General features: G+C 63.9%; 1 protein-coding gene across 6 annotated transcripts in view; it reads left to right on the forward strand.

Moving 5' to 3' along the window:
• Window positions 1-14,520, forward strand: part of BAHCC1 (BAH domain and coiled-coil containing 1) — a 61,579-nt gene that overhangs the window by 43,541 nt on the left and 3,518 nt on the right. For all 6 annotated transcript variants that reach the window (XR_012492299.1, XM_074320385.1, XM_074320390.1 and 3 more), the window contains exons 11-26: window positions 827-1,636; window positions 5,082-5,281; window positions 5,380-5,516; window positions 5,990-6,118; window positions 8,246-8,363; window positions 9,094-9,371; window positions 10,146-10,324; window positions 10,415-10,716; window positions 10,953-11,060; window positions 11,131-11,290; window positions 11,366-11,480; window positions 11,582-11,657; window positions 11,764-11,872; window positions 12,289-12,408; window positions 12,558-12,734; window positions 12,842-14,025. Coding sequence is in view for 5 of the 6 variants with exons in the window: in XM_074320385.1 (XP_074176486.1) it covers window positions 827-1,636; window positions 5,082-5,281; window positions 5,380-5,516; window positions 5,990-6,118; window positions 8,246-8,363; window positions 9,094-9,371; window positions 10,146-10,324; window positions 10,415-10,716; window positions 10,953-11,060; window positions 11,131-11,290; window positions 11,366-11,480; window positions 11,582-11,657; window positions 11,764-11,872; window positions 12,289-12,408; window positions 12,558-12,734; window positions 12,842-14,025 (4,202 nt within the window). In the remaining variant the exon portion in view is untranslated. The remainder of the gene's footprint in view (window positions 1-826; window positions 1,637-5,081; window positions 5,282-5,379; window positions 5,517-5,989; window positions 6,119-8,245; window positions 8,364-9,093; window positions 9,372-10,145; window positions 10,325-10,414; window positions 10,717-10,952; window positions 11,061-11,130; window positions 11,291-11,365; window positions 11,481-11,581; window positions 11,658-11,763; window positions 11,873-12,288; window positions 12,409-12,557; window positions 12,735-12,841; window positions 14,026-14,520) is intronic.

A 14,520-nucleotide genomic window follows, 5' to 3' on the forward strand; every position in this document is an offset into this window, starting at 1 on the left:
CCATCTCCTCAACCCCTGACAGATGGGGAAGGACACGGGTCAGGCCCAGACAGCCAGCACTGCTGCCCTGCGAATGATAAAGTCCTTGGCCTTCCAGGGACAGTGGCAGGACCATGGGGCAGCAACTACGGGACCTGTCCCCAGCCTTGAAGCTGGCAAGGCAGCTTTTCCTTAGTGGTCGGGGCCAGAGATGCCACCTGCTTGGCCCAGAGGCAAGGAGAGATGGCCTCGAGTGCAGGGTCCTGGCCCGGCCCCGGCCTCTGCAGCCCGCTGCCTGCCAGCTCCCCCACAGCTATTTGCTTCTCTCTGAATTAGGCTGAGAGTTTACACTGGAAACTCGTGTGGTGAACATAAAACCCCATCCCAGTTCCACAATAAGGAGACTGAGCCAACAGAGGGTTGTGTTTTTTTTTTAAGGCTTTTTTTTTTTTTTTATTGCAGTTAATGGGGCGTATTGCCTCCAACAGACTGCCGGCTGGTTCTGGTTCAGGGAAAGCCCTGATTCTAGTTATCTTGTAAACCTCCCCCCTCTTTCTGGTTAGCCACACAACAGCATGCCAGGGAGGCCCCTCAGGGCCCCCCATGGGCCCCCAAGGGTACAGCATGGATCTGGGGGCTCACAGGCATCCTGGCCCTGGGGGGCCTCCCCTGTGGCCCGCCCTCAACACATGTCCCTGTTACTGCCTCACCTGTTCTGCAGGCAGGGGGCAGCTGGGAACCCACCCTCCCAGGTGTGGGTCTGAGGGATTTGAGGCCGTACTCGCCCAATCTGTGACAGGCCCACTCTTGCCCCAGCTGCTCTTCTGACAATACTCCTCTTTTGCAGACCTGCCTCCTGGACACATGTGCCCCACGGCCAGCTCGGGCTTCTCCCTGCCCCCCAGTGTGCACTCATCTGACCTCTCAGACCCCGAAACTATGCAAACTGCCGCCCCCAGGGCCCAGCCTGAGCCAGTGAGGATGTTCCCGCCAGGGGAGCCACCCCCCCAAAGTCCCCAGAGCCTGGAGGAGCCTGGGCTGCCCTCAGGGGCCAGAGAGACCACCCAGGACCTTGCTGCCACCCCCCACCCTGCCGAGCAGGGGCCCCTGGGGAAGGCAGTGGACCCCAGCCCACTGGAAGGGCTACAAGAACTGCGATGTGGGGCCCTCCTCGAGGGAGGAGGCCCCGAGGCCACTGGCAGGGCTAATTCTACTCAGGGAGGGGCCCGAGAGGAAAGGACCAGGGGGCAGGGGAGGGAGGAGAGGGAACAAGGGACCTTGGCAGCGGCCGGTCCCCAGGGCCTAGGGCAGCAGACGGGGAGCCCCTGTGCCTTGGATGAGGCCAGGCGGGACGAGCGGCAGGCCCCTGGGGGGACAGGCCTGGGGGAGGGTGAGGAGCTAGAGGAGGACTGGGGGTCAACTCCCAACGACAGCCACCCGCCCAGGGTGCTGCCGGGCCTGGACGCCCTTGTGGCAGCCACCATCGACCTAGGGGACCTGCCCAGCATCAGCCTGCTGGACTCTCAGCCCCCAGCTGCCCCTGGGCCGCCGAGCACAGCCCTCCTGCCCCATAGCTCAGGGATTCATGGCATCGCCCTGCTCAGCGAGCTGGCCGACCTGGACATCCAGCCACGGAGGAGTGAGCCAGCCCTGGCAGGTGAGCACTGCAGGCTGCCCCCATTGCTCTGGGTCCCAGGAGCTGCACCCTTGGGCATGGGCTGAGGGTCAGTCATCAGCCCTGCTCAGTTGGCCCTGCAGTTCCCCCTTTGCCCACCGGCCCCTCATCAGGAAACCAAAGGCAGGTGTACCCCCACCATATCACCCGCAGCCCTGACTGCCCATTGGTCCATGGAGCCAGGGTCCTGTGGCCCAGACTGCCCTGACCGTGGTGTCAGAGGAAGGGCCTGTAGGCAGCGTCTCATTGCTATGGATACTTGTAACATCCCGAGAGGGGCTCAGGCTTGTCCCCATTTCACACCCGGGGATGCCTAGAGGGAGAGGTGTGGCTGCACTGAGGCCTCGCAGCCAGGAAAGCAGAGAAAGCTTGTGCCACCTCTGGGTTTCCACCTTCTAGCCCAACCTTCCACCACCTTTGGTTCCGGCCTTGGGTCTGCACGGGGTCCGGCCCAGGACTCATCACCCTCGCCTCCCAGGCCTCCCCAGGCCTCAGGACCCCACATTCCCCGTGGCCTCACTGGAGCGGCAGGGGCACCTGCCCGGAGCTGACCTGCAGAATGAGATGATCCTGGGTTCCCCGTACCCCCAAAGCCCCAGGGTGCGGAGTGGAGTGGGGGTGCTGGTACTGCCCTGCCATGAGACGTGAAGCCTGAGGGCCAGGGCCCTGCTTAGGCTGCTCTAGCCTAAGCAGGTTCTCTCTGTTGCCCAGGTGCTTCCTGGAGAAGCCCCTGTCCCCACCCCAGAGGGAGCCCCTGTGCTGGAGCCCCCAGCCAGACATGTGCTGTGTTGATGTTTCCTTGGTTGCTGGCTCATTTCCCCAAAGTGCTATCTCCACACACCACTCCACCCACCCACCCACCCCCAGCCGGCAGCACCTTTTGTGCTGCGTGGAGATGAAGTGAATGAGCCTGTAAAGTGAATTCCCCCGCAGGCTTCTGTTGCTCTTCTCCTGTCCCCTGGACAGGCCACTGCTGTGCTTAGGAGAACGAGGCGGGAGCCCCTGCCAGGCGGCCTCCCAGCTGGGCCCCCAGGAGGACCTCGCCTGGGGCTCAGGCCTGGAGGGAGAGGTGGGGGGCCCTGGGCAGGGCTCATGCTGCCGCCCCACCGTGTGAGTGTGGCTGGCGTGAGGGTGTGCCGAGCAGATGCCGGGCGCGGTGTGTGGCCACCCGGTCTGTGCGTGTGAATGCCTGCTGGCCTGGCGCCCGGTCCTTCAATGAATGCTCACGTGTAGACCACGTGTCCCAGTGTGGGCGGTGCAGCTGCCAACTCAGGCCAGGCGCCTCAGTCACTAGGGTGTGTGGACCAAGTGAGCTGCCACCAGTGGGTCTTTGCCCGTCTCCCCTGCTGGACCCCGGGCCCCCACCCTCCCCTCCCACCTGTAGTGGGGCTCCTACCCTCCCTCTGTCCCTGTTAAGTAGCCAGTCTGTGCAGTCTGTCAGCCCCACAGCTGTTCCCCATAAGGGCAGTGACCGCTTTGCCTTGAATTAACCAGGAGATGGGTATAGAGGACGGCCTGAAGGCTTCAGAGGGTCAGCAGGGCCTCTCGGCCCCTCCTCCCCAGAGGGGACCCCCTGAAGTCCCCTCCAGGCCGGGCAGAGCAATGGGTGAAAAGCCAGCTGCAGCTGGGGCACTGGGAAGTGGGGATGAGGAGGTAACCAGCTTTAGAAAGGTGAGGTGGCGCCAAGCCGTTTGCTCCCAGGCTGGGGCCAGCCCCACCCTCACTGACCTGGGCATCCAGAGCCCTCACTGTCCCCACCAGCCTTAGGAGCTTTGGCTTGCCCCCCACCTGGGCTCAAGTCCAGGGATCTCAGTGGGCAGGCTACCCTCTCTGCAGGCCTAACCCCCCGGTGCTCCCTTGCCCCACCAGCCACCACGGGCCTCCACTGCCATCTGGGTCTACAGAGCCTGCAACCTATAGCCAGCCCTGTGCCTTTCTAGGGATGGGTTGGAGACCCCCCCCAGGCTTGGGTGTGGCTGTTACTATCTCCCCACAGTCCTGGGGACTACAGACCCGTGCAGGATGTTGTTTGGAGCCCTAAGAAGACACCCCACAAATGCCCTCCCCCAGGCTCACCTAAGGAACTACCGGGTCTCAGCAGGCTTCGCCTGAGGGGCTTAGCCTGAGGGGTAGTGGGGGCTGGGGAGGACTGAGCCCGGGGAAGGGAGAAGCAGAGGGGCTTCCTAGCCATGGCAGTGACGCCAGGAGAAGGGGAGACCCTGTGGCACTTCCAGCTGCAGAGAGCCCTGTTCCAGCTGCTGTGGAGGGGCAGCCACTCAGCCCCACCCCCCATTCCCAGGACGCCTTGGACCCAGCAGCCTTAGCCCAGAACTGGTGTCCAGAGGTTTGAGCTTCCAGCTTTGTTCCATTCCTGAGGGTGGATCAGCCCTGTGGCATCATCACGGTGGTTGCCAGGCACTTGCTCCTTTTGCGTTAATACGCATCTGTGGGGAGGTGCTTTGAAAAGCTGTGGTATCCTGTTCCTCTTCCAACTCTTCAATCATTCATTTGTATCAGTGAGACTCGTGAATTCTTATTCTCTTCGCTCTGTTATAGTCTGTGACTATCACTATTTAATTTGATGATCGAATTGTCTCAGATTTGGCCCCTTCACGGGCCTGTGTGTATGCGCCAGCATACCCGTCATTCTCTGTACTTCCTGTGTTCCCAGCGTCCCTGTCCCTAGGATAGGTCATTTCTCCCAGGACCTTGGCTCCTTTCCTTGGAGGATGGTGTCAGAAGCCAGGTTTGGGGTGTTAGGTGTGCTCATTGCTACTGGGGTGTCGCTGCTGTGTGTTTTGGAAATCAAGACTGCCCCCTGACCCCTCCAGCTGCGGCATCTCCTCTAACCCCACAGAGCCCCTTCCCAGCTATGTAGCTCCTTGGGTGGTCAGCCTGTCCTTGCGTGCCCGACCCCCGTCTCTGCTGCCAGCTCCTCCTGCTGGGAGCACTTGGGTCCCGAGTCTCCACTCCAGGCCTTTCCCCTGAATGGACACTGGCTTGGCTCTGACCCTGCGCTCGGCCTTCTCCCCTCACCCCCGCCCCCTCCGAGGGCTGTGACAGTCTGCGTTCTCATGCTTGCAGAAGTAGGTGAAAACACATGGGCAGTTTGTTAGAAGTGTGACAGGCATGTGCCTTTCCTAAGTGGTCTGGGTCCTGCCCCAATGACCTCTGCCATCCCAACTGGCCTGGCCCGCAGCAGCCAAGGGAGCTTCCCCCGGCCCCTGAGGTAGGTACTGGGTGCTGGCCCCAGCGCACGCCCACTGCTCGTGGCCGCCTCACCTTGTCCTTGGTCCTCGCGTCTCAGGAGCCAGGCAGCCTCAGAGGCTCTGAGCCGTGCTGAAATGCGGGCTGACATCACGAGCCTGTCTGAGGAGCCGTGTACCCACTGCCCGCGGCCGCACGCTGACCTTCATTTCCCCCACAGAGGAGGAGGACATGCTGGCCTTCAACCTGCAGCGTTTGGCCACACTGGCCTCAGCCTGGTCCCTGGTGGAGGCCGCTGGCCTGGACCACCCTGCCTCCTCAGGCCAGCCCCCTGCTGCCAACCCTTGCAGGGGTCCCACACTCACCCCCCGAATGCAGATCCTGCAACGCAAGGACACCTGGACCCCCAAGACCAAGCCTGTGAGTGGGGGCCCTGGTCACCCCCATTGCCCGACGCCGTGAGTGTGCCCCCTTGTGGGGCCCTGGCCGGCTCACAGGCCCCATGCCCTGCCCACCAGGTGTGCCCGCTGAAAGCTGCCATCGACCAGCTGGACACACAAGAGGTGGAGATGCGTGTGCGGCTGGCGGAGCTGCAGAGGCGCTACAAGGAGAAGCAGCGGGAGCTGGCCCGCCTGCAGCGCAGGCATGACCACGAGTATGCCAGGGCTTGGCGGGGCAGAGCGGTCATAGCCCGGCCCAGGGCCACTGCCTCATGGGGAAGGGTCAGCCCAGGTGTGCTGGTCTGAGGTCTGGGAGGCACCCAGCAGAGAAACCAAGCAGGGTGGGGAGGGCTCCTGTGGCAGGACCCCCGGCAGAGGCTGGTGAGACTGGTCCTGGGGCAGTGGCAGGACAGGGAGGGTGGTAGTACTAGAGAGCAGGCAGGGGGGCCAGGGGGGCTGGGGGACTTTCTGAGGGCAGCTATAGCAGCGATGGTGGGACCTCCCCAGACCAGCCTATGCAGGAGGGCTGGACCTGGGAGTTGGAGGTGCTGGGGGTAGCGGGGACCCTGGCCCAGTCTGCTCTCTATTTGAGGGCCGCGCTCCACAGGCCAAGGCTGACCCCCTCACTGGGTCCTATCAGGGAGCCAGGGTGGGTATAAGCTTCTGACCACCCCTCCTCGGCCGCCAGGAGAGAGGAGAGTTCAAGGAGCCCCGCGCGGCGAGGGCCAGGCCGGCCAAGGAAGCGCAAATACTCCAGCTTGCTGCCTGCCCTGCGTCCTGGGGGCCAACTCCCCAGGGGAGACGGCAAGAAAGTCAAGTGAGTCCTGGGTGCATGGGGTGCCTCGGGCTGGTGGGCACACAGTGGGGCTGGGCTGGCCCAGGTGCCCTCCAGGCCCAGCTGGCGGGCTCTGGGCTCTCAGGCTGCCCGGGCTGCTGGCACCCCCTTTACAGCTCCTCCTGTAGACCCAGCACGTCCCTCCCAGAACTCTGGGCCACAGTGTGGTGCGTGTCCAGCAGACAGCCCAGCCCAGAGCCCCCTCCCTCAGCCCGCTGTCAGCTCGCAGCCCTCCCTGGGCTCCTTTCCTCTCGGTGCCACGGAGCCACGGTGGGCCTGGAGTGTGGCCACAACCACCCGGAACACCTGGCCGTGGCATGGCCCCCACCAGCGCCCCTGCTGGCCTGGCCCCCTCGAATGCGAGGCGGCGTTGCGTAAAAGCCTCTTTATCTGCACTGTATAAAGTCGTTGGTCACGCTGCGGTGCTGCTCACGGCTGCCGGGCGATGTTATTATCCATTACCCGCCCGGCGCAGTCGTTGGCGCACTCCCGGGCCTGGTATAATTGTCCTTCTCGACGGCAAACTGCCTCTCCCGGCAGGCCCATTTGCATAAATCCTCCCAGCTCCTCCAAACACGATTGGCGCACGCGTGTGCACACTGCATCAATCCTGATGATTTGGTAATAATAGTTAAATCGGCACTAAATGGTTCCTTCAATTAAGACAGAGGCAAAAAATTAATCTCAGGGCTTTATGTCACAAAACATTAGCAAATGCAGAGAAGGTTACAGGGAGGGGGAGTTCGCGTCGGCTGCCAGCGTGGAGCGTATGCGCCATATGGCTGGGGGGCCCCCGAGCTGTCCCTCCACCCTGCCCAGGTGTCACCCAGTAGGGACCTCCAGGGGTCTCCCTATGAGAACCAGCCAGTGCTGTGGGGGCTGCTGGCCAGGGTAGGGCCCGCTGAGGCCAGGGTCTGGCCAGGGGCCCTATCAGGGAGTCCTGGCAAGGCTGCCCCTTGCTGGGCTCAAGCCTGCCTGGCGCCACGCCCCCAGCCCTGGCAGCCCAGTTTTGGTGCTTGCATTGTGGCCACTTTTCCCCCTGACCTGAGAAGCCAGGCCCTAGATGAAGGGCAGCAGCCTCAGGACAGGGAAGGAAACCAAGCCCAGGGCCCTCCCTTCCCAAGAATCAGGGCTCCCTCCCACCCACTGTCCATCCCGCTGTGGGGTCTTGCCCTGCCATGGCTGCCAGCAGTTGGACCCAAGCAGGAAGTGGGAGGACTGTGGTCCAGGGGCCAAGGATGGCTGCAGGCTGGCTCCCTGCCCAGCCTGCCCTGTGGGCTGGAAGGTAGAAGGCTGGGTCCGGCCACACAAGGCCAGGGCCCAGCCAGGACCCTTAGCTTCCATCTGTGATTCATTTCAATTACTGCCACGTGCATAGGGAAGGGGACAGGTGAGTGGCCCAGCCTCCAACCCCCCCATCTGGCAAAGGATGGGCAGCCAAGCTCCCAGCATCACACCTGTGGAGCTAAGGGAAATGAACTTGGTGTCAGCAGCTCCCCAGGCCCCAACTGGGAGATAGGCAGTGGGGTGTAGGGTCCCCTCCTTTGAGACCCAGAATTAAGGGCAGAGGACGAAGCTCTGAGGGGTCTGAGCCTAGCAGTGGGGATACCTGGGGGCTGGGAGGCATGGCCTGGGCACGAATTTCTCTGGCCGCTGCCCCCCATCCTTCATGGCAGTGGCAGAGATGTTGGGAGAGGACCCCATTCTCAGGAGCCTCTCCCAGTGCCCTTTGTTTCCAGCTGCTGGGCTGTGTACTCACCACAGCCCTCAGCCTCACTGAGGCACAATTGTCATGGTCCTCATTTTCCAGGTGGGAACACGGAGGCATGGCCCCAGTCACCCAGTGGCCCAGCTGGCCACAGAGCCCTGGTCCTCCTGAGCACTGAGCTGCCCCCAGCCATTGGGCAGAGCGGGCTGGCTTGGATGCGCGTGCCCAGGGTACTTAACACAGGCTCAGCCCCAGCCTCCCAGTGTGCCCCGGGAGACTGCTGGGAAAGAAGTGGGGCCCTCACAGGGGCATGGGGCCTCCCAGACATGGAGTTGCACAACGGGGCCCACGTGGCACCTGGATGTGACACCCGGTGCCCACTTTCGCCCCTGTGCCCCCAGGGCAGTGCGGCCCAGCCTGAGCCTGCTGTGCCCCGAGCTGCGGGGTGCTGAGGAGCCCGTGAACAAGCGAAGTGGACTGGAGAAGGGCGTCTGCATGGGCCTGCAGCCCGGCTCTGCGGTGAGTCCCTGCCGGCCTCAGCTCGGCTCGGGGTGATGTCAACAGCAGCAGGCGATAGACCCTCCCGAAACCAACACCCAGCAGGTGTCCCAGTGCTCAGATGAACAAACCGAGGCATCGGCTCCCTCACAACAGAGGTGGCCCTTGAACCTGCAGGTGTGACTCGGGCTAGTTATGATCCATGATGTCCCCAGCTCACTCCTGCAGAGGGATAGGAAGCAGGGTCTCGTGATTACAGAAAGGCTTTCCCGGAGTGGGAGTCCACGCGGCCATGGTGGCAGGGGCACAGCTGGTGTAGGGGGCGGGCAGGTGAGAGCAGTGGCCCCTTCCTCAGGTGGCTCCCCCTCAGGAGCCAGCATCCTGCTCCTTCTCAGGCAGTGGGCACCTCCTGTCCCTCTCGTATTCCAGGGTCCTGGGAGGGATGGGTGGCAGGTGGTTCTGAGCATTTTGTCACTTTGCTTGTCCCTCTCAGCAGGAGGCTGGTCCCTCTGCCCAGGATACACACACACACCTGGGCACTTGGTCTCCCTCCCTCCAGCCTGAGTAGGATAGGCAGTCTGGGGGAGGGGCTGTGGAGTAGGAGACAGGTCCTGTACCCCCAAACCAGACACTGTCTCAGCCCCTCAGGAGAGCGAGGTCCAGGAAAGTGCCACCTTTTGAGCGGAGGGGAGACTGGGAGCCCTAGCTCAGGTGGTGCCCCGTGAGTGCAGCCGCCACCTGCCATTTGTAGGAGAAGGTTCGGTGCAAGAAGAGCCGCAGTCAGGCTGAGCTGGCATCTACAGTGGCCCACAAGGTGGCCCAGCTGAAGCCAAAAGTTAAGAGCAAGGGGCTGCCCGCCGGCCTCAGCCCGTTCCCAGGGGGGCGTGTCCGGAAGAAGCTGTCTCGAGCCAAGAGCACCAAGGTGACTGGGGCAGGCCGGCATGCACAGCCCGGTGGTGATGACGGCGGCAGGGAAACACCCAAGTTCCCAGCCCAGACAGCAGTGGCCACAGCACATGAGGCAGGCAAGTCATTGGTCTCAGCACCATAGCCAGGACCTCTGGGCCACGGTCAGTCAGGGCTGGGGGAGAGGGCTGGCAAGGGCTGTTGAGGGCCACCAGCCACCAGGGAGGACCTCTGGCTAGCACAGGGTGGGGAAGGAAACCCCTCCCCCCCAGGGCAGAGCCCAACAGCTCTCTGCACTCCAACCCCACATGGAGGGCCAAGGGGAGGAGACAGAGGCCTGCTGAATGCATCCTGGAAAGGGGGCTAAAAATAGTAGTCTTTCTGCCTGCTCCAGCCTCCCTTCCTTCCATGTCTGGCCAGGCTGACCTGGAGGGGTTATCTGGCCCCCAGCAAACACATCCAGAAACAGGCGCCTGGAAAAATAGACACTTCCTCCCCGCAGCCCCTGCCCTTCCAGCCACGTCTCACTTGAGAAAAAACAAAGGGAGGGGAAGGGAAGCAGGAAGCAGAGGGTAACCCTGCAGGAGGATCAGAAAGGGGAGGAGGCTGCCCTGGTGAGGGGGTCCCCTGCCCTGCAAGGTGTGTGCCCCTCTGCCCAGGGTGTAGGAAAGAAAGGGAGAGCAGAGAGGCGTCACCCATCCCCATCCCATCCCCCTCACCGGGATACCTGGCCCAGGTGCCCGATCCCCAGAGCAGCCCAGGGATGACAGTGATGGAGCTCCACTCACAGCCCCCCAACATATCCACACACATGTGCGAATGATCAGCTCCCCCAAACTACCCCAAAATGGTGCTGCTATGACTCCTAGTCTTCTGATCCCCCACTTCCTCAGGCAGTGGCTATGACAGCGAGAACTGCGAGGGCCTCTTGGGGACAGAGGCACCCCCAAAGGAGTCCGGGCTGGCACTGCATGCTGGGGCCAGCGTCGCTGTGCTGGGGCCTTCACCCTCTTCCGTGGTCAAGATGGAAGCCAACCAGAAGGCGAAGAAGAAGAAGGAGCGGCAGAGCTTGCTGGGTAACTGGGTGGTGAGGGCAGGCTGGGGCAGCCGGGCAGTGGGGCCCCGGCAGCTGGGACCCCTGCAGCAGCCCCCACTCCCTCCCACAGGGGCCTGCCGCCTGTCCAGCCCAGAGAGCGAGGTCAAGATCAAGAGGCGGACAGTGAAGGCCAAGGTGGGCACCAAGCTGGAGCGGGCCACAGGGCGCAGGCCCCCAGGGACATCAGGCAAGAAGAAAGCCAAGGGCAAGGCCAAAGGCGGCCTCCGGACAGAGCCAGGGGCCGCACCCAGCAGGGAGGCCCTCTTCAGCCCCACCCGGACCTACACCTGCCGCGAGGAAGGCAGCAAGCTGGCCAGTGAGCGCCTCAAGAGAGCCACGCGCAAAAGCACAGTGCTCCAGCCAGGGCTGCGGGTGAGAGCCAGCGGGCACCCCCACGGTCAGTGGACATCTTAGGGTCACTGGTCACCTTGTGGTCAGCCGGCACCTGAGGGTCCTGGGCCCAGTGGGGTAGGTGTCTGATGAGAGGCCTCTGTGGCCCTCACTCTCCCTACTCACTACTCCCAGTCAACCTGAGTCACACCCTGGGCTAGCCGTGGGCAGGGAGGCTGGCGCCGCCCTCACCACAGTCCTGTCCCACCGTCCAACAGAGGAAGAATGGGGCCTTGTCCATCACCCTGTCTCCCCTCAACGCCAAGGCCATCCTGGGGAAGGGCCGGAAGGCGGGCAGGATGACAAGCAAGGCCGTCGGCAAGCAGGTAGCATCCCCACCCCGCCCTGGCCCCTCCCCCCGACTTCCCATGGGCGCTGACCCCTCTGGGCCCCCAGGGCAAGGGCCGGGCGGTCAGCCGGCTGCTGGAGAGCTTCGCTGTGGAGGACGACTTCAAGTTCGACGACAGCAGCAGCTTCTCAGAGGAGGAGGAAGACGAGGATGAGGACGAGGACGAGGCCAGTGGTCCCCTGAGTGCAGAGCAGAGCGCCGCCCTGGGTGAGCGGCTGGTGGGGCTGAGCATCTGGGGAGCTGGCCGGTGGGGGCTGCGCACTGACGGTGCTGCCCCCCCAGCGCGCTCGTGCACCATCCACAAGGAGGACCTGCAGGACGGGCTGCCTGTGCTCATCCCCAAGGAGGACAGTCTGCTGTACGCGGGCAGCGTCAGGACCCTGCAGCCCCCTGACATGTGAGGCCAGGGTGTGGGCAGGAGGGACCTGCCGGGGCCTGGGTGGTGGCTGTGGCTCCGCGGGTCTGCTCATGCTCCCCTCCTTCCTCTGCTCCCCTCAGCTACAGCATCGTCATTGAGGGCGAGAGAGGCAACCGGCAGAGGATCTACTCACTGGAACAGCTGCTGCAGGAGGCGGTGAGGGACGGCCCTGGGCGCTGGACCTGGCTGCACCCCGCCCCTTCTGGGTGCCCCTCAGCCCGGCCCTGCCCACTCACTCTCCCTGCCTCGGCTGTTCCCACAGGTTTTGGATGTCCGGCCGCAGTCCAGCAGGTACCTCCCGCCTGGCACGAGGGTCTGTGCCTACTGGAGCCAGAAGTCCCGTTGTCTGTACCCAGGCAACGTGGTCCGAGGTAAGCCATGGTCAAGGCCTGCCAGCAAGGGGGGTGAATCCTGACCCCTGACCCCCCACATCGGGTAAGGGATGTGGGGCCCCTGGCGTCTGACAGGTGGCTGGGCAGGTGCAAGGCTCGCAGGCAGGCCTCAGCCAGGCGTGTGTTTGCACGTGGCTGTGGGGAGAAGTTGGCCCCACATCGCTGTGTGTGTGCCCCAGGGTGGGGGTGATGGATGGCAGTAATATTACCACTCCAGCCGCACTGCAGGAGGCGGACAGGGGCCTGTCAGAGGCCCTGGCAGCTCCAAGGTCGAATGTGATCAGGGAGCAGAATCATCCCAGTGTCATTTGTCAGACACCCGGGAGCCTATGCTGTCAGGGCGAGCCCCGGGGCCCTGAGCGAGGGCTGCATGCTCAGGTGGGCCCTGTCCCCAGGTGCCTCCAGCGACGAGGAGGAGGAGCTAGACTCCGTGATGGTGGAATTTGACGATGGGGACACCGGCCACATCGCCGTCTCCAACATCAGGCTGCTGCCTCCAGACTTCAAGATCCAGTGTGAGCCCGGGTGGGGCCCTCCCTGCCCAGTCAGCCCCAGGCTGCAGCCGGGCTGGCCTCCTCTGGGTCCAGACAGCCTGCCACGGAGAAGGCAAGGGGAGGCGGTTACCCCAGCAGCACAGCACTGAGACCGCTTGTCCACTCTGCAGGCACAGAGCCCTCGCCGGCCCTGCTTGTGTCCAGCAGCTGCCGGAGGTCCAAGAAAGCTTCCCCCGAGGCCCCCCCACCCAGTGAACCCACTGCCCCCAGCCTGTCCCCCAAGGTGCACGACAACCCCGAAGCCGCAAAGACCCCAGGGAAGAAATCCATCAGCAAAGAAAGAGCTGGTACTCGAGGGTCTGCTGAGAACCTGGGTGGGGAGGCACGCGGGGGGTGTGGGGGCCGGGAGAGGCAGGCCAGGCGGCACCTCTGACTCTACCTGGCCTCCCCCCAGGCAAAGCAGAGCTCCTAACTACAGGTGCCAAGCCCCCCTCGGGAGCCTCAGACCACTTCCTGGGCCGCAGGGGCAGCCCGCTGCTGAGCTGGTCAGCGGTGGGGCAGACCAAGCGGAAGGCCGTGGTGGCGACAGCGGGCGGCAAGGGGCCCGGCGCACTGCAAAACCTCTTCCAGCTCAACGGCAGCACCAAGAAGCTCCGCGCCCGAGAGGCACTGTTCCCCGTGCACAGCGTGGCTGCGCCCGTGTTCGGCAATGGCTTCCGTGCTGACTCCTTCAGCAGCCTGGCCAGCTCCTATGCACCCTTCATCGGTGGGGCGGGGCCGGGCCTGCCCGGGGGTGCCCACAAGCTTCTGCGGGCCAAGAAGGCCGAGCGGATGGAGGCTGAGAAGGGCGGGCGGCGCCGGGCGGGCGGCGAGTTCCTGGTCAAGCTGGACCATGAGGGCGTGACCTCGCCCAAGAACAAGAACTGCAAGGCACTGCTCATGGGCAACAAGGACCTGGGGCCCAAGCTGGGGCGCCCCCTGCCCAGCCCCAGCTATGTGCACCCAGCCCTCGGGGGCAAGGACCGGAAGGGGCGGGCACCCGTCCACCCTCTGCCCATGGGACTGGCACTGCGCAAGTTTGCGAGCCAGGCCGAGTACCCGCTGCCCTGTGACAGTGACTGCCACAGCTCCTACTCGGAAGAGGAGGAGGACGGGCCCGGGCTGGCTCCCGGCGCACCCTCCCGCTTCCTGGCCCGCCTGGCCGTGTCCTCGTCGTCCTCGGGCTCGTCCACCTCGTCCTGCTCGGGCTCCCTGTCGACCTCCAGCCTCTGCTCCTCGGAGGACGAGGGCTCCTCCTACAGCTCGGACGACGAGGACCCCGCCCTGCTGCTGCAGACCTGCCTCACCCACCCCGTGCCCGCCCTGCTGGCCCAGCCCGAGGCCCTGCGCTCCAAGGGGGGGGGCCCCCACGCGCATGCCCAGCGCTGCTTCCTGTCCAGGACCGCCGTGGCTGGTGGGGCTGTGGGCGCAGGCCCCAGCGGCAGCAAAGCCAAGCTCAAGCGCAAGGAGGCCCTGAGCTTCAACAAAGCCAAAGAGGTTTCGCGGAGGCAGCGGCTGCCGTCCGTGGAAAACCGGCCAAAGATCTCAGCCTTCCTGCCTGCCCGGCAGCTCTGGAAGTGGTCAGGGAGCCCCACGCAGGTAGGTGGGCCCGTCCCGTGGCAGGGGGAGGCCAGCGAGGGACCCGGGGAAGCAGTGTGTGCTCCTGCTTTTGGCTCCCTCCCTCTCTCTCCTTGTTGGATTGCTCTATCTAATTTGAACAACAAAAATTGGGAAACTGCAGGGAAGAACAAACGGGCATTGTGATCCAACGAGGCCAGTGCCCACTGTCTTCATGTCCCCGAGTGCTGGCCTTTGCCTGTATGATCAGTCGTGGAAACGACCGCACCACAGCATGGACGTGGTATGTGGCTTTGTGGTCCCACTTGCCAGGGTTGCCTCGAGTTGTTCCTACAATAAACAACACAGCCTGCTTTGGAAGGGCTGCAAAAACGCCACTGCACAGCCACAGACGTTTTCGTGTCCTAACACCCTGCAAGTGGACACGTAGTGGTTTACGGCTTGGCTCTTGTGAACTGTGCGGCAGTGCACATGCCACGGGTTTGGGGCCTGCCTGCCTTCAGAGCCAGCGTTCCT

This window comes from Rhinolophus sinicus, linkage group LG15 (assembly GCF_036562045.2).
Source record: "Rhinolophus sinicus isolate RSC01 linkage group LG15, ASM3656204v1, whole genome shotgun sequence".
NCBI lineage: Eukaryota > Metazoa > Chordata > Mammalia > Chiroptera > Rhinolophidae > Rhinolophus > Rhinolophus sinicus.